The sequence below is a fragment of the Balaenoptera physalus genome (assembly GCF_965194825.1).
Source record: "Balaenoptera physalus genome assembly, chromosome: 11".
Lineage (NCBI taxonomy): Eukaryota > Metazoa > Chordata > Mammalia > Artiodactyla > Balaenopteridae > Balaenoptera > Balaenoptera physalus.
In genome coordinates, this window is record NC_138896.1 from 61,402,199 (window position 1) to 61,423,547 (window position 21,349).

Consider the following 21,349-nt stretch of genomic DNA (forward strand, 5'->3'; position numbering starts at 1 on the left):
TTTTTCCAAAGGACGTGAGCTAGGGCAAACATGCAGGACCAAATACATAATTCACAGGGTACAGTGCAAAATGAAAATGCAGAGCCTCTTGCTCAAAAAGTATCAAGAATTTCAAGACAGTGACAGAAGAGCATTAACCCAAGTGCAGGGCCCTGTGTGACTGCACAGGCTGCATACCCATTGTAATAGGGAAGGAAAATCTGATTCCATATTACATCTGTTCCTTTTCACTTCAACCTTTGTGTTCTGTTGTCTGCACTTAGTCATGCTGGCTCTGCACCTTTTGTAAAAGAATGTTGTCTATAGCCTGAAATATACAGCATAGCCTATTCTCTGACCTTTAAGAGTCCTTCCATATAGCGATAAAAAGTTGCAAAACAGAGAATAACAGTTGCCTTGTTAGAGGTTTACAGGAACATCCTGACCTATGTGGATAACTGGAAGAACAAAGAATTCTTACGCCAAGAAGTTCGCAACAACTAACCACGTCCTTCCTTCATCTTGCCTTTAAAAGTGCTTTGCTGAAACCCTTCGAGGAGTTTGGGGGTTTGGGGGCACAAACCACCTGTTTCCTTGCATGGCCCTTCAATAAACCTTCCTCTGCTCCAAACTCCGATTTTTCAGTTTGTTTGGCTTTACTGTGCATTGGGCACAAGCACTTGCATTTGCTAACACCGTGAAGCTGGCCTTGCAAACATTTATAGCTATTAAATAAAATCTGAACATAAGTTTGTAGTTTCCTGTTGGAAAATTAAGGAGTTTTGTATTTGGTGGGGGGAAGCCTTTTAAATATCCAGATGTAGGACTTCCCTGGTGGCCCGGTGGTTAAGAATCCGCCTGCCAGTGCAGGGGACATGGGTTCGATCCCTGGTCCGGGAAGATCCCACATGCCACGAAGCAACTAAGCCTGTGCGCCACAACTACTGAGCCTGCGCTCTAGAGCCTGCAAGCCACAACAGCTGAGCCCGCGTGCCACAACTACGGAAGCCTGTGCGCCTAGAGCCCGTGCTTTGCAGCAAGAGAAGCCCCCTCTCGCCACAACTAGAGAAAGCCCATGCACAGCAACGAAGACCCAATGCAACCAAAAATAAATAAATAAAATAAATTTATTTTTAAAAAATCCAGATGTATTTCCTTTCCCTGCACACTGAAGGTTTCCTTCAAAAGATACTGGATTCTTCTGCCCCTTTATCCCATGGGGCCATCTCTCTGTTTCCGAAAGATCTACTAAGGCGTAGGTACTGGTTTGCCCCTCTGTAAACAGCCCTGACATCCTTGCTATACTGCAACACCCATTTGCTCCTCAGCTATGAAGATTTGGCCTAGATTTAAGGCTCCACAGTCCAAAAAGCATGGATTTTGACGCCAAAATGGGTTCAGATCCCAGCTCCACCATTGACAGTTTAGCGACTTGGAGCAAATTACTGAGCCTCCCAGTTTTCTCATCTATAAATGCGACTGATAATACTTAGCCTAATAAGGCTCTGAGTATTAAATACGGTAAAAAGTGTGACGGCTTAGCACATAAATGCACAACAAAACTAGGACACATCCACATTTTGCAGTATCCCCCTGCTTTAGTCCAAAACTGAACCGAGGAAAGAGGAGCGCCCTCAGGCCAGGGAACTCCAGCTCTGCTTCCTCCGTCACTGAACCCTATAAATAACTTGGCTAAGCCACCGGCTCTCTGAGAGTCGATGTTTCTCAGGGTGCAGGAGGGAGTTGCTGCAGGTGGTCTCCGGCTGGATCATTCATTCGGGCGTTTGGTCTGAATTTTCCGTCTACTTCCTAAAGCATCTCCCCGACCGTGCTGTGCGCGCCCAGCCTCCCCGGAGGGCCTCCCGAGGGCGCTGCCCACTTCTGCCCCGCTGCTCCCCGCGGGGGCCCGCGCAGCCCCGCCCCGGAGCCACCTCCCGCCCCTCTTCTCCGGGGGGCGGGCCAGCCCGAGCCCAGTCACGACTGTGCGGTCCCCCGCGAGGTGGCCGCGGGCGCGGTGGGGCGGCGCGCTTTCCCCCTGCCCGCGGGGGTGCCGGGGAGGTGGGCAGGGCCGGGGCGGGGGCGAGGCCGGAGGAGGACGCGTCGGCACCTCGGCGAGGATGGGAGTCCCCGGCCTCCGGAGCTGAGCAAGCCGGCCCGCGGCGGGGAAGGTGCGCCGCAGGGAGGCTAGCCTCGCTCTTCCTCCGGGAGCCCAACACCTTTCCCGCGCCGCCAAGATGATCCCCCCGAGCGGCGCCCGCGAGGACGGCGTGGACGGGCTACCCAAGGAGACGACGAACGCCGAACAACCGCCCTCTCCTGCATCCACCGGCAGCCAGGAATCCAAGGTACCGCGCACGCTTGCCCCAAGAGGATACAAACTCACTCTCCTTCTCTCCTCTGTCCACCTTTGTTTCCTCCCTACTGGCGCTGGCGCCAGAGTCTGAGACGCGTCCCCAGTGCTTCTCAAGGACTGTACCTCCCTTGAGACTTGAATGTACGGCAGGACTCGCTGATAGCGATGCTGGACCACATCCCTGGAGACCCAGCTTTTTTGCCCACGCAGCCCGGGGGCTTCGCGCAGGGCTTCCACCCTGCGAGCACCCGCAATTCAGTTGACTCCGGGTTCAGATAGCTTTCTTGGGTGGTGGTGGCGTGGTTCTGTGCTTTGAACCTGCATGTACCCAAAGCGCGTGTAGGTATTAGGTGGCTTCTGAAGGCTGAGGGACAAACAGCCCAGGGATACTCCTCCAGAAAAGCTGGGGCACTTGCGGAGCAGCAGAGGTTTGCCTGTATCCCAAAGGTCTGAGACCCTTTGCTTAACAGGGCTCATCCCTAACCTCAGATACAGCTCATTTCAGAAAAACTAGGGAAATGACGCGTTCTCGGGAAAGTTGATGTTCCTCTTGTGGAAGTTAATCCTTGGACTTACACTTGCTTTCATGAGAGTTACACTGACATACACAAAACCAACCCCGCAGCACTTCTGTCACTGGTACACTTCCTCTGAAACTCTCGTGGGTGCCAGGCACATGTTTGGAAATCTTGGAAGAGGATAAAGTAAAATGCAGCTGCTAGCTGTGCGATGCCAAATGGCATCTCAGCCGGGAGTGAAAACCATAAGATGGAGTTTGTAGTCATATGGATTTTTTAAGGGCAGGGCTCCTGGCTCTTTATCCAGATCTCCTTTTGCGTTCCCTGGATGTCTTTGGAATGTGGGGCGGTTCCTGTGTAGGAATGAAGGAAAGGAGGATGCCAGTCTGGAGGGCAGGTCAGATGGGGCAAAGAAGAGTCCCATCCTTATCTCCCTTCACACACATCCCTGGAAGCCATTGACAAATCAGCAGGATCAAAAGCACAGCTGAGTGGCTCTCAGTTTAAGTGATGCTGCCCACCGTGTGTACCCCAGCCTTCAAAAGTTAACCATCAGAGATGCTGATCCGAGGCGGAGAGCTTTGCATTATCTTTATTTTATTTTTTTGATAAATTTCTGACCTGAAATATGTGTGTCAACTTTTCTAAAACGCAGTTGGAAATGGGAGCAAAACCCCACCTTCCAGAATCATTGTGAGGCATAGTAAGTACAGTGTAAGGACTATACATCCCAGTACAGTGTAAGGACTCGATCCATGTTTACTCTTTTCCTTCCTGAGGTAAGGAGATGGGATCCATCTCACCATAGATGATTCACTCCAAATCCGTCTCACAACCTATACACATGGACCGTTACCCCTCCGACCAGAAGTTTCTGGCTGTCTCATCATTGTCCATCATTGACCTTCATTCACCTAAGTGATATGGGGTAGTGGCCACTTCAAAGGTGATCTAGAATACTGTAAATGAACGCAGCTAAACTCGAGAGTGAAACTAGTATTCAACTTTTTGAATTGGGCCTGTTGCTCTGCAGTAGGTATGTTCTGGAAAGCGCTTAGGATTTGCTTATACAGCAGCACAGTTCAAACACACTGTATGGGCTTGCTATTTATAGATATCCTAATGTAAATTCTTTGGCAAAGCAAAACCTACGTATGTAATACCCATCATCATCCACCAACTTATCTGGTTTATGGTTTCGGATCTGCACACGTCAGTTTTTCTCAAAGTGTATTTATACATTCCTAAATTTGCTGTCATGGCTTAGGTGTTCTTAATCAGTGGAGATGGACTGTGGGGGGCCCATGAACCCCAAGAAATTGAATGCAAAATGGTGTGCCTGAAGGTGAAATTTTGGGGGGACATAGTGTTTTTGATACTCTCTGAGAGGCCCATGCTTCTCAAAAAGACTAAACTGCTGATGTGGAGGGGGTATGGTAAGGGAACATGAGGATGGCATGAAACAGGAGTAGAGGCAGGCTCTATTTATTCTGCACCGGCAGTGCCACATTTGAAAGCTTATTGGCGTTAACAAGGATCCTCCACCCTGAGGATGAGCATCTGGTAGGAGAATGTGGACACGTAGTCATCCCATCTTCCTCTCCTCTGAAGTGGTTTGTTTGTCAAAATACCGTGTGGGACAGAATGGTCCAGCCCCTCTGGACAGTAAACTTACTCAAGAAAGACTTTTAAAATTAGTTTTTTCTTTTATTTTATTAAAGCCTAGTTGACCTACAGTATTGTATTAGTTTCAGGTGTACAACCTAGCGATTCAATGTCTGTATAGATCAGTCATCATGCAAAGTTATTATAATATTATTAACTACATTCCTTGTGCTGTACATTGCATCCCTGTGACTTGCTTATTTTATACCTAGTAGTTTGTACCTCTTAATCCCCTTCACCTCATTCACTCATTCCCCCCACCTCCCTCCCCTCTGGCAATCACTACTTTATTCTCTGTATCTGTGAGTCCGTTTCTGTTTGGTTATATATGTTCATTTGTTTTGATTATTAGGTTTCACTGCACATTTTTAAAATAACTTTTTTCTCTCATGATAAGAGTAACAAATACTCTGTGGAAATTTGAAAAGTCCTGAAAAAATATTTTTAAAATTCCCCACTGGTCACAGTCCAGAGACAACTACTGATATCTTGATTGTATATTTGCCTCTTTTCATTGATTTTTATATTTACACAGTTGAGAGAACAATAGTGAGCATCTACTGAGTGCTTGGTCTGTCAGGCACAACTTGACCCTTCATGATAACCCTGTGAGGGAGATTGTGCTATTATTTCTGTTTTATGGATAGGGAAGTGGAAACTCAGAAAGGTTAGGTGACTTCCCCACGATTGTATAGTTAGTTGAGTGACACAGCAAGGACAGGGACCCAGACAGCATGGCTCTGGAGGACAAGTTGTCAACCACCTGCAGCCGTCTCTCGTGCCTGTGTACTGTTCTACATCCTGTACTGTTTCACCTAACATCCTAACCAAGTATTTTATATGCCACTAAAAGCCATTTGCAACTGTATTTTGGTCTTCTCATCTTAAGAAGTCTTTGAAAATAAATTGAGCCGCATTATCATGTGAAATGATTAAAGCCCAGTTCTTATACAGCTTCTTTGCATTTGATTTTGCTACTCTTTCCCTAAAAGTATATTTACGGAAGTGATTAAATGGAATATCACAGAACCATCTGGAAAACCGGGCCACAGCAAACCCTTTGGTCTAGAGGGTCCATTAGAGAAGAATGATAATGATTCAATGCCCTGAGCATGTAAAATGTTTCCGGAAGTCCATTTCTGCAGATTCTTTGGAATGCTAAATCATGGAATATTAGAATTGGAAACACTGGAAATGATCTATTCTGGGTATTTGTAAAATTATGGATAATTTTTATTGTGTAAATTTATTTTATTATGGAATATTTCAACACACAAAAGTAGAGAAAATACTATAAAGAACCATCATGTACCTAATCACCTGGCTTCACCAATTATCAATTCATGGACGACCTTGTTTCATCTGTTACCCCCAGCACTACCCCCACCCCTCCCCATGCACACTGGATCGTTTTAAAGCAAGTTCCAGACATCAAAGCATTTCATTCGTAAATATTTCCAGATGCATCTCTAAAGAATAAGGGCTCTTTTTGTAAACATGACTACAATCCCATTTTCACATACTCCAGGTGTTTTAAATCAAGGGTCAGTATATTCTTTGGAGGTCCACAAATTGTCTTTGGAATATCTGTGAACAACCAGAACTTTCAAAATTGCTGGTGTACATGTATATGTGCATTGTCTGGGGAAAGGATCCATAGTTTATACCAGCTCAATGCAGTGTTTATAGCCTTCAAAGGTTATTTAAATATCCCCTCCCTTTTTTTTTTCTCTGTCGAGTAAATCGAGGCCCAGAGAGAGGTAGTGACTTGCCTAAGATCACACAGGTAGTTACTGCCAATAGTCTAAGAACCCCGTCTTGGACCTTGGATACCCCAGCACAATTTCCTCAGAGTAAATTCCGGTAAGCACAAGTCATAATCTAGTTTATGTAGTTTTGTTTTTCATAAAATTAGTCACGTTGAAAGAGTTTGAAAGCCACTAATGAACCTCACCCCTGTATCTTTCCACTAACTATCCCAGAAAGACCACAATCTAATTTATTTTCTAAGTGCTTGACAGAGACCATTGAATACTAAGAAAAATTTCATGTTTCAGCATCCCTTATTGCAATGAATGTCTTTTCTCCTACTAACTTATTGACAACATAGAAATCTTACTAAGGTGTCACATGAAGTTTTGTATGGATGCCCTTTGCCATCACTTATATGACACAAAGTCACATTTTGATGATATGAAGGGATTATAGGTTTTGAGGTCAAATAAACAAGAGGTCAAATCTCTTCTTATCAGTTGCCATCTTTGTGTCCATGGGCAAGCTGCCTAACCTCTCTGAGCCTCGGCTTCCTAAAATCTAGAATGGGGATGCTAATCCCCAGGTGGCGTGGCTTTTTGTAAAGCCTGAGAATAGGTGAAACACCCAATATGTTGAAAGCATATGTTGTAAGCATAAAGCGTTGTTTACTTTCCCTTCCTGCTTCAAATTAGATGATTCCGTCACTGACCAATCACAAATGTCATCACTGGAAGGATTTCAATAATCAAATATGACGTTCCAATAGTATAACTGAGTTTTCCTCCCTTTGCACTTTCAGTTATACTGTTGACTGCAGTGAGATTTCATCTTAGCTATGTTGCATCCCCAAGAAGATTAGCCATAGACTCACCAGCATGTGACTTTGATTTTGAAAGGTTGATATAAGCCACCTAGGGCACCAATGGAGCCATGGACCAAGGTGTCCCCTCATTCGTGGATGGTTCTCTCTGAATCTGGACCACCTTCTGAGCTATCGAGAAGCAATTCCTAACCATGAAGATGTGCCCTGCATCTCCCGGAAAGGTTTCTGTGTCCATCAATCAGCAACTATTTATTGACTGCCTACTTTGTGGCCAGCTCACCCATTACATATATATGAAGCTATTATTGATAAGGAATTTAACTTCTACTCAGGGGAGAAGAAAGGAAATGGAACCTTGGCCTTGCATTCAAATCCCCTGGCGGGTCCAGACCATAGACTAGACCTATTAAATTGAAATCTGTGAGTGAAGGTCCTAGCAATCAGCATTTTTATAAAGCTTCCTTAGTGATTTCATTGTACAGCCAAGTTTGAGAAACACTGGTCTAGACTAAAAGAATTACAGAATGTCAAAGAAAGCAAGATATTTTCCCTTCCAGCCAAGATACTTGGAATCATTTGTATTTACTTTCTCTTCTTCTTCACTTCCCATTTATACTTCAATCCAAAGAAATGGTTCTGGCAAAAGTAACCTGCTGTTTCCTCCACATTGCCAAAGAATCTAAGCGTTGCTCAGATACAGCTGGATTTATAAGGTTGACTATGTCCTTATTAAGTTATTTTCATGATTATAAAAGTAATAAGCACTAAATGTAGAAAACTGGAAAGCACAGAATATATAAAAATTCATTTATCACAAAATGACCTAGACATAAGTATTGTTAGGTTTTTTTTTTTCCTTCTCCTCTCTCTTTCCCTTGCTTTATATACATCCTGCTTTTGCCTTGGTTAGATTAAATCAGGTTATTGTTGTCTTTCTTCTTTCTATAAGTAAGTGGTGTAATGATAATTACCATAGATCTTTTTTTTTTTTAAAGATTTATTGATTGATTGATTGATTGATTGATTGATTGCTATGTTGGGTCTTCGTTTCTGTGCTAGGGCTTTCTATAGTTGTGGCAAGCGGGGACCACTCTTCATCGTGGTGCGCAGGCCTCTCACTATCGTGGCCTCTCTTGTTGTGGAGCACAGGCTCCAGACGCGCAGGCTCAGTAGTTGTGGCTCACGGGCCTAGTTGCTCCGCGGCATGTGGGATCCTCCCAGACCAGGGCGCGAACCCGTGTCCCCTGCATTGGCAGGCAGATTCTCAACCACTGCGCCACCAGGGAAGCCCTTGTTAGGTTTTTTTGCTGTATTTCTTTCAGGTTTCCTTTTACACACACACACACACACACACACACACACACACACACACACACGCTTGAAACAAAATTGAAATAATGTATACATAAATGCACATTGTGTTTTTTCTTCTACCTAATGTTGTACATAAACAGTTTTCTTGTATTCTTAGATAAGTATTAAAGATGGTATATGTCATTGTTGTACCATATCTATTTAGTCAGTCTCTTCTGATGGTACATTTAGATTCTTTCTCAGCTTTCAAGCTTTAAAAAAATATCAATATTTAAACGGGCTTCCTGATACATCAACATTTGAATATTTTTCTGATTCGTTTCATGGGAAGTAAAATTGCTAGATCTGGATATAAACACTTTGAAGGTCTTTTATTCTCACTGACACAGCGCTCTCTAGAAAGATCTATCATAGCTTTTTTTTTTAGAATTTTTATTTTTATTATTAATTTTATTTTATTTATTGGCTGTGTTGGGTCTTGGTTGCTGCACGCGGGCTTTCTCTAGTTGTGGCGAGTAGGGGGCTACTCTTCATTGCAGCGCACGGACTTCTCATTGTGGTGGCTTCTCTTATTGCGGAGCATGGGCTCTAGGCACGCGGGCTTCAGTAGTTGTGGTTCGCGGGCTCTAGAGCGCAGGCTCAGTAGTTGTGGCGCACGGGCTTAGTTGCTCCGCGGCATGCGGGATCTTCCCGGACCAGGGCTTGAACCCATGTCCCCTGCATTGGCAGGCAGATTCTTAACCACTGCGCCACCAGGGAAGCCCTATCATAGCTTTTTTTCTTGTAAACTTTGAAGTATAACATCATACCAAAAAGTGCACACAAGATTACAGATCAATGAATTTTCAAAAAATAAGTTATTGATCAGTATGTAACCAAAACAAAAATCAAGAAATAGAATGTTATCAGCACCCCAGAATCTCCCTCATACCCTTTTCTGTCACTGCCTTCCCAAAGGTAAATAGTATTTTGACTTCTAACAACATAAATTAACCTTCCTTTATATAAATGGAATCATACAGTGTGTACTGTTTTATGCTTGGCTTCTTTCACTTAGCATTATGTTGTGAGATTCATTTAATATCATTGCATGTAGCAATAGTTTTCGTTTTCATTGCTATATAGAATTCCACTGTGTGAATAGACCACTATCTAACCACTCTATTGATGGTGGACATTTGGATTGTTTCTTGGTTTTGGCTGCTAGAAGTTATACCACTTTGACCATCCTTATACATGTTCCTTGTGGCACCTCTGTTGGGTGTATACCTAGGAGCAACATTGCTGGGCTGTAGGGTATACATAAGTTCAGTGTTAGTAGATATTGTCAACTTTCCAAAGCATCTGTACCAATTCGTAATCCCACCAACAATGTATAAGAGTTCCATCTGATCCTCATCCCACCAACATTTGGTATTGTCTATATTTCTCAGTTCAGCCATTCTCATAGGTGATTAGTGGTATTGTGCCGTGGTTTTAACTTGTATGTCCCCAGTGACTAATGAATTAAGCAGTTTTTTTGTTTTGTTTTGTTTTGTTTTTGGCCACGCCTCATGCGGGATCTTAGTTCCCTGACCAGGAATCAAACCCTTCTCACTGCATTGGGAGGGCAGAGTCTTAACCACTGGACTGCCAGGGAAGTCCCGAATTAAGCAATTTTTATGCTTTGGGGCATTTGAATGTCTTCTTGTGAAGTAGTTATTCAAATCTTTTGTCTATTTTCCTATTAGCTTATATGTCATTTTTAAAAATTTATATGAATTCTTTACATATTCTAGATCCAAGTACTTTTAAAGATAAATGTGTTGCAGATATCTTCTTCTATCCTGTGGCTATTCTTTTCTTAACAGAAATTCTTATTGAATGTAGTCAAATTATTAATTTTCTCACTTATGGTTGTTAGTGCTTTTTGTGTTCTCCTTATGAAATCTTTGCCTGCCCCAAAGGCATGAAAGTATTCTCCTAGAATATCTCCTAGTATTTCTTAGAAATGCTATTGCTTAGCCTTTCACACATAAGTCTATAATCCATTTGAAATTGCTGTGGGTGTGAGGTAGGGGTCAAGATTCATTATGGCACTGCACTGCCACCTTTGCCATAAATTGGATGGCTATATTTTTGATTTATGTGGAGGTTGCTGCTCTGCCCCATTGGTCTATTTGTCTGTCCTTGTACCAGCACAGCACTGTCTTAAATATAATGGCTTTATTAAAAAGTTTTGATATCTGGCAGAGTAAGACTTCTGGCTTTGCCTTGCTTTTTCAAAACTGTTTTGGTTATTTTGGGCCCTTGACATTTCCATTATGCATTTTAGAATCAGCTAATCAGTTTCCACAAAAACACCTGCTAGGAATTTGACTGGGGTTGCATTAAATCTACAGATCCATTTGGAGAGAATGGACATCCTCATACTATTAGTTCTTCCAGTAATAGAGTCCACTGTACAGAGATTGCTTCCACCAAGTGCCCCAAGGTATCATTACCTGAGAACCTAATTCTTTGTTACTTTTTTTCAGTTTGGGGATTCTCAGACCAAGTTGTATAAATTTAAGCCCCAAATCTATGTGAAGGCAGATCTGTGATTATGAATTCCCAAGGAGATATTTGTTTGTTTATTGTCCACCTTATGTCTATATTAAGATTTTCTTTCTCATCAACTGAATTGGTGAGAAATTTGTTTCGTGTTCATTCTTTCTTTTCAGATCTCCACTATATGTAGGCAGTAAAATTCAATCTCCCTAGGATTTTTTTTGAGTTAAAATACACATAACATAAAATTTACCTTCTTACTAATTTTTAAATGGTTACATTTTAAATGTAGTTTTCTGTGGCATTAAATACATTCATATTGTTGTATAACCGTCACCATCTTTAGAACTTTTTCATCTTCCCAAACTGAAGTTCTGTACCCATTAAACAGTTATTCCCCATCTCCTACTTTTTCCAGCTCCTGGCAACCACTACTATTCTACTTTCTGATTCTATGAATTTGACTAACTCTAGGTACCTCATATATGATGAATCATTTAATGTTTGTCCCTTTGTAAGTAGCTTATCTCACATAACATAAATCTTCCAGGTCCATCCATGTTGTGGTATAAGTCAGAATTTCCTTCTTTTTTTAAGGCTGAATAATATTCCATTTTATGTATATACGACATTTCTTTATCGATTCATCCATCAATGGACTGTTGTGAATAATGCTGCTATGAACTTGGATGTACAAATATCTGTTCAAGTCCCTGCTTTCATTTCCTTTAGGTATATAGCCAGAAGTGAGGTTGCTGGATTATATGGTAATTCTATCTTTAATTTTTTGAGGATTCACCATACTGTTTTTCACAATGGCTGTACCATTTTAGATTCCTACCAGGAATGAACAGGATTCCAATTTCTCTACATCCTCACCAACACTAGTCATTTTCTGGGGTTTTTTTAATCCTAGTGGGTGTGAGATGCTATCTCATTGTGGCTTTTGCTTGCACTTCCCTACTGATTAGTGTTGTTGAGCATCATTTCATGTGCTTATTGGTCATTTGTATATCTTTTTTGGAGAAATGTCCATTCAAAGCCTTTGCCTGTTTTTTGAGTTGTTTTCTTTTTTGTTAGTTATTTTTGTTATTTTTAGATTTATAGCCTTTTATCAGCAAATTTGAAGGGCAAAGATGTATTGAAATTTTTTATTGTTTTAGTTACATTTATTCACTAGAAAGTGTTATTTTTATATTAAAATTTTTTTTCTTTTGTGAATTATATATTCATCTATTTTAATAGAGCATTTATTTCCTATTGATTTTTTAAACATACTTTATAAATATTAAAACCACAATCTTTCATATATGTTGCTAACGTTTTCCCAGATTGAAATTTTTCAATTTTATTACATTTTCAACATGGAATATTATTTTTTTATGTTGTTAAATATCTCAAATTTATTTAGCTATGGCTTCTTTTTCCCATTTATATTTAGAAAGGTCTTCCCCACCCTGGGAGCAAATAAATATTAATCTGTGTGTTTCTCTAGCTCCTTATTATATACTTTTTACTTTTATCACTTTAATCCATCCAGAATTTATGTTGTTATGTGGTAAGGAAGAACTTTAATTTTTTCTGAATGAAAAAACTACGTGTTGAACAATTCATTTTTACACTGATTTGAAATGTTGGATCTATTATGTAATAAATGGTAATATGTACTAGGTTGTCTTTTACAGTCATCTGTTATATTCTAATGATTTTGTATTTATTACTACACTCTACTTTGGCATTACAATTATAATGTTTGAATTACTGTAGCTTTATAATAGACTGATAATTGATAATACAGGTACCTTCCTGGGAATTTATTTATTTAACTGCACTCACCATTTTGATTTTCCATCAAGTTGTAATATTTTGAGAAGAATTGCATGAAACTTTTAAGATTGTTTCAGCAAAATCTTTACATATAGTGGGATTTCTCATCCAGGAACATAGTATATATCTTTAGTTATTGAAATGTCTTTTATGCCACTCATAAACGCTTAGTAATTTTCTTCAAATACTTTTGCCCAATCCTCTGTTAGCTATTTCCTGGATATTTTATACTAGTTTTATATTAATTTTGTAATCTAAGGTCTTTTAGATTCCATTTCTTATTCATTAATAAAGAAGTACAGGGTTGCTTACTGATTCATTGTGGGCTCTGGAGTCAGAAGCAGCTGTGTTCAAATCCCAATGTACGGCTTTGGGATGCCACTTCATGAGCTTCTCTGTCCTTTACTTTTCTGAGCCTCACTGTTCTTTCTGTAAAATGAGCATACTAATGGTCTTTTGCAGCACTGTCATTAGGGTTAGGTTAATGAGTGTATCCTGAGTGCCTAACACAGTGCATGGCACATAGTGAGTCAATGTTAGCTGTTATTATTAGATTATCATAGTATCTACAAAAATAATTTTGCCTCTCTAACTATAATTATCTCTTTTGGGGATTAGGGGAGTGGGGTAGGTAGAGACTGAATATTATTGCAGTAGATATCCCAAAATACAGTAAGTATCAGGGGAGGTATTGGGCTAGTACCTAACTTTAAGTGCTACCTAAGTTTTGCTGTAAGTGTACATTGCGTATAGGTGTATATTGTACAGTGTTGGTACTAAGGGGTACTCTTAGATCTCTTGTATCTCAAGTTACTCTGCAAGCCACTTAAAATTTACACATTCAGCCTGAGAAACATCAGGTGGTAGTTTGCAAATTTAACTTTAAGACAAATCCATTTCCAACTAAATCATTTCTTAAGTCCTCCTTCTACACAAATTCCAGACTTCCCACTCTGTTTGCAATTACACTGAGACAGTGTTTCTTATGTAAATTTGGGTAATGTTCTTAGCTTACTAAGAATTTCCACCAGGAATGGATGTGGAATTGTTTCAAATGACTTTTTGGCAAGTATCAAAGTAATCATGTGATTTTTTTTTTTTTTTTTTTTGTCCTTTGGCCTCTTTATGTGATGGATTATATTAATAGATAGCCTAAATTAAACTCTTCTTACATTCCTGGAAAAGGTCCCACTTGACCATGGGGATTTTCTTTTAATAAACTGCTAGGTTTTCATTGCCAGTACTTTATTATTTTTACATCTATATACATAAGCAAGATTGTTCTCTGTCATTTTGTGTCCTTGGTCAGATATTATTTTTAAGGATATGTCAAGTTTAAAAAAATTATTTGGGAAGACATACATGGATGTTTTTGTTTGTTTCTTTTTGGTTTTTGTTCTGTGAACAGTTTGTAGAACCCAGATCTCCACTTTGAATGTTTGAAAAAAATGGGACAATATCTAAAACTGGCACCTATTTTAAAATAAAATTTGAAAACATTTTTGTATTTTTCATTCTATTCTCTTTTCCTAAACTGACATGAATCAGGTTTGTTAACTTGTATTTTGCCTGAAAATTATTACTTTCATTTAAATCTTCATAATATCTCTGGATGAGTTATTATAGGACAGCCCTGGGACCTTCCTTCAATCTTATCTCATCCTCACTCTTTCTAGCAGGCTTCCTATGTGTTCTTATCTTGTGAAATCCCTTTTTTTGTAGTTCTCTGTGTTTATATACCAGTGGTCCCTTAGATCTGGATTTGGAATCAGGAAAGTTAAATACCAGTGCTTACGTTTCCACCTTATCTAGAGAGGTGCTCCCTCTTTGCTCTCTCCTTAAATCTCATTTTCTCCTTTGATTCCCTTTCTACTGCCGTAACAGTTCCTCTCTAGTCCTATTGGCTATCACATTCTCCTCCACCCATCATTCAAGGGTTGGTCTTCCCCAGCATTCTATTCTCAGCCCTCAGCCCTTCTCACTCTTCATAATCTCTCTGGGTCTTTCTGGGACATCTTACCTATTCTTTTAATGTCATCCACCAGCTGATAACTCCCAAATCTGAAGCCAACACAGACATCACTCTTCTGAGCTCCAGACCAATATATCCCACTGCCTTTAGGGCAACCTGTCTTGATGCCCTCCATATATTTTAAATTCAACCTACCCTCAGCTAAACTCATCATTCTCAACTCAGATGCCAGCTCAATTCTTGTGTGTTGTTCTTCTTGTGTTCTCATCCAGAGATGAGCATCATCCATGGAGTCAGCCAAGCCAGAAAACCAGAACTCATCCTCAGTGACCCCCAGGGGGCCTGAATAGAGAGGTTTTTGGAAGCAGGTGGACAGGAGACAAGATGTCTGTCAGCCCTCAGAGGGTGCTTCATTTATCTGAAAATGAAACTTGCACCTGTTGTCTGTTCCTAATGGCCCCCATAGCTGAAGTGTCAGTCAGCATGTTTTCCTCAGGTCTGGGAGCAAGTGTGACCACAGCATGAAGGACTGAGGTCAGGCACAAGAGAAAGAATAAAGAGGAGGGATCCAGAACACCCTGGGCTCCCAGGAATGCCACTGCTACCTTGCCCTCCAAACTGACATGAGAGAGACAGCAGTGAAAAGAGGTCCTAGAGTACTATGTGCCCTGGTAAGACCCCCACATTCCCTCCCTTCATCTCCAACACTCTCAGTTTTATCAGAACAAGGTAACTTGGAAACCTTGGAAAAGATTCCCATGACACCCCTTTCCCTGGCACGTCAGTCACCAGAAGAGCGCAAGGCTGCAGAGCCCCCTTCCTTTCTCACAGTTTAATCTCCATACAGGTCTGCATATCTACTCGTCAACTCTGTCTGCCACCGTCCCCAGCGGTCGGTACTCTCTACTCTACCCTCTGGAATTTACTCTTCAGTAAATCCTCTCTCTCCTCAACGTCTCTGATGTGTCCTTCACTTCTGACTCTGATTCCCAGCCATTCCCCTGTAGCCTCTCAAATGGTGGCTCTTTTCTCCCTCATCAGGCTCGGTAGTTGAGGAGGCTGCCTCACTACTGCTTCCAGACTCTGATCTCTCCTCCTCTAAAACATATAGCTTTAAAATCCACACACTCAGTCTCTTCTACCCACTGCTAAAATCAGCAGTCCCCTACCAACCCGAGTAGGTCTCTCCGTTCTCCAGGCTCACTCTCACTCATTCCAACCCTACCCCTGTTATAAACATCGGTGATTTTCATATACTGCAGATGACTCTTCCAAATATCCTGACTTCATAAGTCCTTAAACTTTCCTCTTCCTAAGATCTTGTCTCCACTCTGTCCCATGTTGCCACCCACTTCTGTGACCATTCCCAAGACTTTGCACAATGATTGCACCATCTTTCCAATTGTAAAAAAGTACAGAGAAAACTTTTCAGGCAAGGATGCTCAGGAAAGGAGTCATTCTGGAGGGTCAACCCTTCCAGATAAAAGAGAACATGTCCTTTTATGTTCCAGGCATTTCCCTATTGAGAATTTTGCTGCAAGGTTCACATCTCCATGCTTTCAAAAGCAAAATATGCCACATGGAATTTCATTCACGTATAATAGAGCTGCAAATGCTTTGTAAATTTCAAAGCAATTATATTGCTTTTGTAATTTCCTTTTCCTAATTATTCAGGATCACCATTTTAAACACTAGTTATTGAACTTTTCGCGTGCAGGAGAGTTTTCCTCTTGCACTACTGTCTCCATACTGCTGTGCCTTCCTGCTTCTTGTGTCTGACTCTAACATTTTTCATACTCTTCCTACACAAAGACCATCCTCTCTCTGCAGGCTACTTTGAGTCTTCTAACATGCTTCTTTTCGTTTGCTTTTGTATTGGAAAATAAATCATCACACTAGTTGGAATTTCATGTTCCTTAAGAGGAAACAGAAACTGAACTCAATGGGCTATCAGGGAAGTAAACAGAGGATTTTTGGTTTTCAGTGTTTTGATTTTACTTAGTGACTGTACCTAGTGATTGGTTCATCAGACTTTTTGCTTACATTTTCTGGTTCTTAGCTGCATTTTCCATAATCAGTTGCTGAGTTCCTGATAGGTTTGATATTTCTTAATTCTTGTTTAAAGGACAAATTGATTAAGCTCAAGTTTCTGGTATCCATTTTTTTCATTAATCCATTTGTACTGGATCCTTCATGTGTTGATTAGTTTGCTGGTGATCATCCCCAATGGATCTGACCTTCCAGTTAACATTTGAAAAGATAAAGTCGAAAATAGAAGGTTTCATTATTGTCAATTTCTATGGAGTGATTTTTTTTCTAATTGCTATACTGGACTCTATCTCTTCTCCTCAGGTATATAGCCTGGAAGTACAGTAACATTACCAAAATAAATGTTCCATGAATATGTTGCGTGAGAGAAAAAAAAAGAGCAAAAGGAACAAAATCCAACTTACAAAATTAGAGCATGTGGTTTATGGTTCTTCAGATGAATAAAAGAGAGAACACGATGTACGATCAGGAGGTTTCATGTCAGACCACAACTCAACCCACTGAAGCGTCTCAAATGTGCAGATTCTTAATCACTGAATGGTCTCTTTTCCAGAAGGAGTAACTTCAGTCTGGTTCTGATAACCCAAGGGCTCTAGAATTTCATGAATTTTATGAACTTGTCTGAGAAAGCAGTGGTTTTATAGGTGATTTGTTTGTTAGTCCTTGTGGTTAGAATTATTTTGGCAAAGTTCCATTTATAGACTGCCTATAGGGTGACTTTGGCAGACAACAGGAAGTAAAAAACCTGATACTCTAATTTGTAATAAATCATGGGGTTGAAGATGGGAGATATTTTAAGCTTGTATATCAGGAGCCAAGAGCAATATCCCAAGCCATCTAGCTTCATGGCAGGACCCTTTCTGGTTCTTAATTGGACCTTCCCTTGTAAGTTTGTCCACGACCTGGTTGGACAGCTGCACAGAGAGCCTGAATCTCATTCTTAGAGCCCATGCCCTTGGTTCCCAGGCTCTGGACAGCAGCTGTGGGGTAGACAGAGGCCCATGGGGAGAGCAACAGCTTTGACCTCATTCTCAGTGGTCAGAATCATCAAATCATATAGGTCCAACTTTCAGGAAGCCTATTTCCAACATGTAAAGTTGCTGTAGCTGCAGAAGTTACTGAGTTTATTTTTTTTTTCCCTTCTCCTTCACCTTAAGTTGAGATCTCTAAAAGAAAAGCATGAGGTTCAGAAGCATGTAATTTATGGAGGGTGTACTCGCAGGAGAAACCTACAAGGAGGAAGGAAAGCAGGAAAGGACAGGAGATGGAGCTGATCAAGAATGTAGTCTCAGGCGGTCTTGGCCCGATCCACAGCGGGGCTCTGGGGCACAGACAGCCCCACAGGGTTGTGTCGGCCTTAAAGCAATCGGGCAGGACTGCTTTACTCTGTATCGATCAGTCTTTGACCCCAGGGGTCGGCGGAGGGGAGGGGAGACATTGCACATTCTCCCAGGGGAGACAGTTTCCATTAGCTGAGGGCAATTCTGGGAAGAAAGAATGATCTGCAAACCTAGGCATCTGGGAGGTGGGTGCAAGGGCCCCAGTAGAGAGGATCTGGGCAGGACACCAACAGCACCCACTACCTCGGGGTTCTCCCTGCGCTGCTTCAGCCAGAGCAGTCATTCCCCTCTTGCATGCCCTACAGTTAGGAATTTTGCTAATTTGTTAGTCAAAAAAAGAGCGCTACATTTGAAAAATGTTTGATAGACACCCACCGTATGAAAGCATGTTAAGAGCTGTAGGCCATGGGAACTGGCTGCTTACCCCCTAACGCGCCACTGCATCATACCTGCGTCATATGGCAGAAGGAGGGTGAACGAGGGGTCTGGGGGGAGAGGTGGTGGGCACGGCTGGTACCCAGTCTAAGCTCCTGCCACTCACCCCATGACAGGCCAGTAAATCGAGAGACAAGGGGGGTGTGCTTGGTTGTTGCAGACTCTTGGTGCTGGAAGGTTCAGGTGATGTTGACGCTTGGTACAGAGACCACACTTTGAGTACTGCCACTGAGGTACCTTCATCCTTGTGGAACCCATCCTCTTAATTTATTGCTGTGGCTGTAATTACATACAGATGTTCTCTTGACTCAAGACGGTCTGCGTGTATGTAAGGGCTCAGGCCATAGCCTCTATCACCCCACAAATGGCCAGAGTGAACTCAGCTGGCGAGGAGGGAAGTGCCAGGACCACGCTGGGTTGGCCCAGCCTCTCTCCCCCTCCCACAGCCCCTGCCTCCTTCCCCAGCTGTGGACTTGGGTAAAGAAGGCAAAGGAGGTCTTCATATGGTTGAGATTAACTTTGCTCAAACCTACAAACAACTTTTGGGGTTCATTTTGAAACAACCGGGAAATCAAACCTCTACAAAGGTTGCTGTCCCTCCATTTGGAAGTCATGTTGGCTTGTGAAAAGCAGTCTCTGTCCCCTCTGGAAATAAAGGAACAGATGGCCAACCGAAGGTTCAGGAAGGAGGCAGGGACACCTCCCAGCTGTGCATCTCCTTGGCAGGGGTTTCACGTTCGAGGACATACTCTAGTCCGTGCACAGCATGAGCCTGCCTTTTCCAGCCTATTCCTAGAAGTTTTATTATCCTCCAAACATGCTCATTCCTTTAGAAGTCATTAACAGAAAGGCAGGAAGTTTCTTCACTTCCAAAACCTTGCAGAGAACTACCTTAAAGACCTGGATAGAAAATAGTGTGTCAAATCAGAGCTATAGTTACAAGTGCTGCAGGAAACCCAAGGAACCCTGTGCCAGCTGCTTTGGGAACTTGGATAGAAATGACACTGGGAGAGCTGAAGCCACAGACAGCTGGCCATAAGATTCCGTAGCTGCTGCCTTCAGGCATCTGGGAATCTGCTTCTTCCCTGTCTACTGGGAAGACAGAAATACAGATTCTTCCGTGCATTGTGTCACAGCAAGCAAAGCCAGCTGCATAATTTACAGATCTAGTGCAAAATGACAATAAGAGCTCCTTGTTCAAACATTATTAAGAATTTCGACAGCAAAAGCAGAGAATTAAACCAAACCCAGGGCTCTTCTCAGTGCAGGGCTTTGAGTGACCATACACAGGTGGTGACCCCATGAAGCTGGCCCTGCAGTGTGATCCCCACTACAGGGTTTGGCGGAGCCAGGGAAGGGGAAGGGAGAGGGGATGGACATTTCCCTAGGCCTTGCTGTGCAAGGTGATCCGTGTACATCATTCCATTTCTTCCTCATTTTACTGATGAGGAAACCACAAAGGTCAAGGCTAAGGAAAGCAAAGCGACTTCCCCGGGGGCTGACTGATACGAGTCTACACTGAAATTTGTACCCAGTTCTGGCTCTAAGTTCCCGTTGGTTGTTTGCTGGTTGGTTTGCTTGCTTCTTTGGTTTACCTTTTCCACATCTACATTCCAAAAGCAGTAACGGCTTGTAGGGGAAGCACTATATCTGTTTTCAAATTTTATTCCCTTATGAGGCTAAAGAAAGGGTAAATATTCAAAAACTATTTTTAGTGAATAAAAGGATTAATACATTCTCCGGGTCCTGGTTCAGTAGCAACAACAACAACGATAATAGTGGAAGCACAGGAAGAGAGGATGAAGGAAAGGAGGAGGATGGAGGGAGGGGAAGAGTGAGTATGAAAAGAGGAGAAAGAGGACAGAGGAAGGTCTGGTCACTACATACCACTCTCCAGGCCTTATTTTATTTAACCTGCACAGAGTCTTCCCAAACAGCTCTTGTTTTTATGCCCGCTTTACAGATGAGAAGCCAGAAGCTTACAGCCATTGGTTAACTCTCCTGAGCCTCCCCACTCTGTGTGTAGCTGAGGCTGGGTGCTGAAGGCTGCTCACTCTCGCTCTTCTGTAAGGAAAGCCATGCAGGTTGTGTCCCGTGTCGGGCTGAGTCGCACCGTCCGTCCAGTGGTAGGTATAGTGTTCCCCTCCAGTGAGGCACAGCGAAATCGCTGTAGTGCAGATAGTAAGAGCAGGTGCCATGTACTGAGTCCCTGTCACCCAGGTACTTTGAATCCAGTTTCTAATCCTTACAACAGTCCCCTTGTGGTAGGTTAATATTTGATCCAAACAACAGGTGAGCAAACTGAGGCTGAGGAGGTAACTCGTCCAGGTGAATGGTCAGCCTTACTTTAAAGATCGTTAAAGACTCGTCATTCAAATCTAGACCAGGGGTAGGTATTTAATTGCCTTTCCTCGCAAAATCCCATTGATATAACAGATAATGTAGGTTAAAAGATTATGTCAGTGACGGTGGTAGAACAAGAAATGATACCATCAGCAGGCCAGAATTTGTGAGGAAATTGTGGAAGATATGAAGCAGAGAGCATTGAAGTAATGGAGAAAGCAGATGAGAGAAAACTTGTCCAAAGCAGATTCTGGAGTTAATAGTTACAACCATGAGAGCAGATGTTCCCAGCAGAGCTCAGGAGATCCCCCCGCCCAAGTTGAGACTTAGCAGATGCAAAGAGCAAGGGTGGTCTCGGCAGTTACCCACCCAGAGGCTCTGTCATTCCTCCTCATTCCCCAAGGATGCAAAGAGCTAGAAGTATAGGCTCCTGCTGGAGGCTAACAC

The 21,349-nt window shown here is 42.1% G+C and overlaps 1 protein-coding gene across 4 annotated transcripts in view; it reads left to right on the forward strand.

Moving 5' to 3' along the window:
• The first annotated feature begins 1,956 nt into the window (after positions 1-1,956).
• Positions 1,957-21,349, forward strand: part of STAC (SH3 and cysteine rich domain) — a 100,557-nt gene continuing 81,164 nt past the window's right edge. Inside the window, exon 1 of one of the 4 annotated variants that reach the window (XM_082412947.1) lies at positions 1,957-2,324. In XM_082412947.1, the coding sequence (XP_082269073.1) occupies positions 2,214-2,324 (111 nt within the window). In that variant the 5' untranslated portion in view covers positions 1,957-2,213. The remainder of the gene's footprint in view (positions 2,325-21,349) is intronic. The other 3 variants (XM_082412946.1, XM_082412948.1, XM_082412945.1) reach the window with 3 other exon arrangements.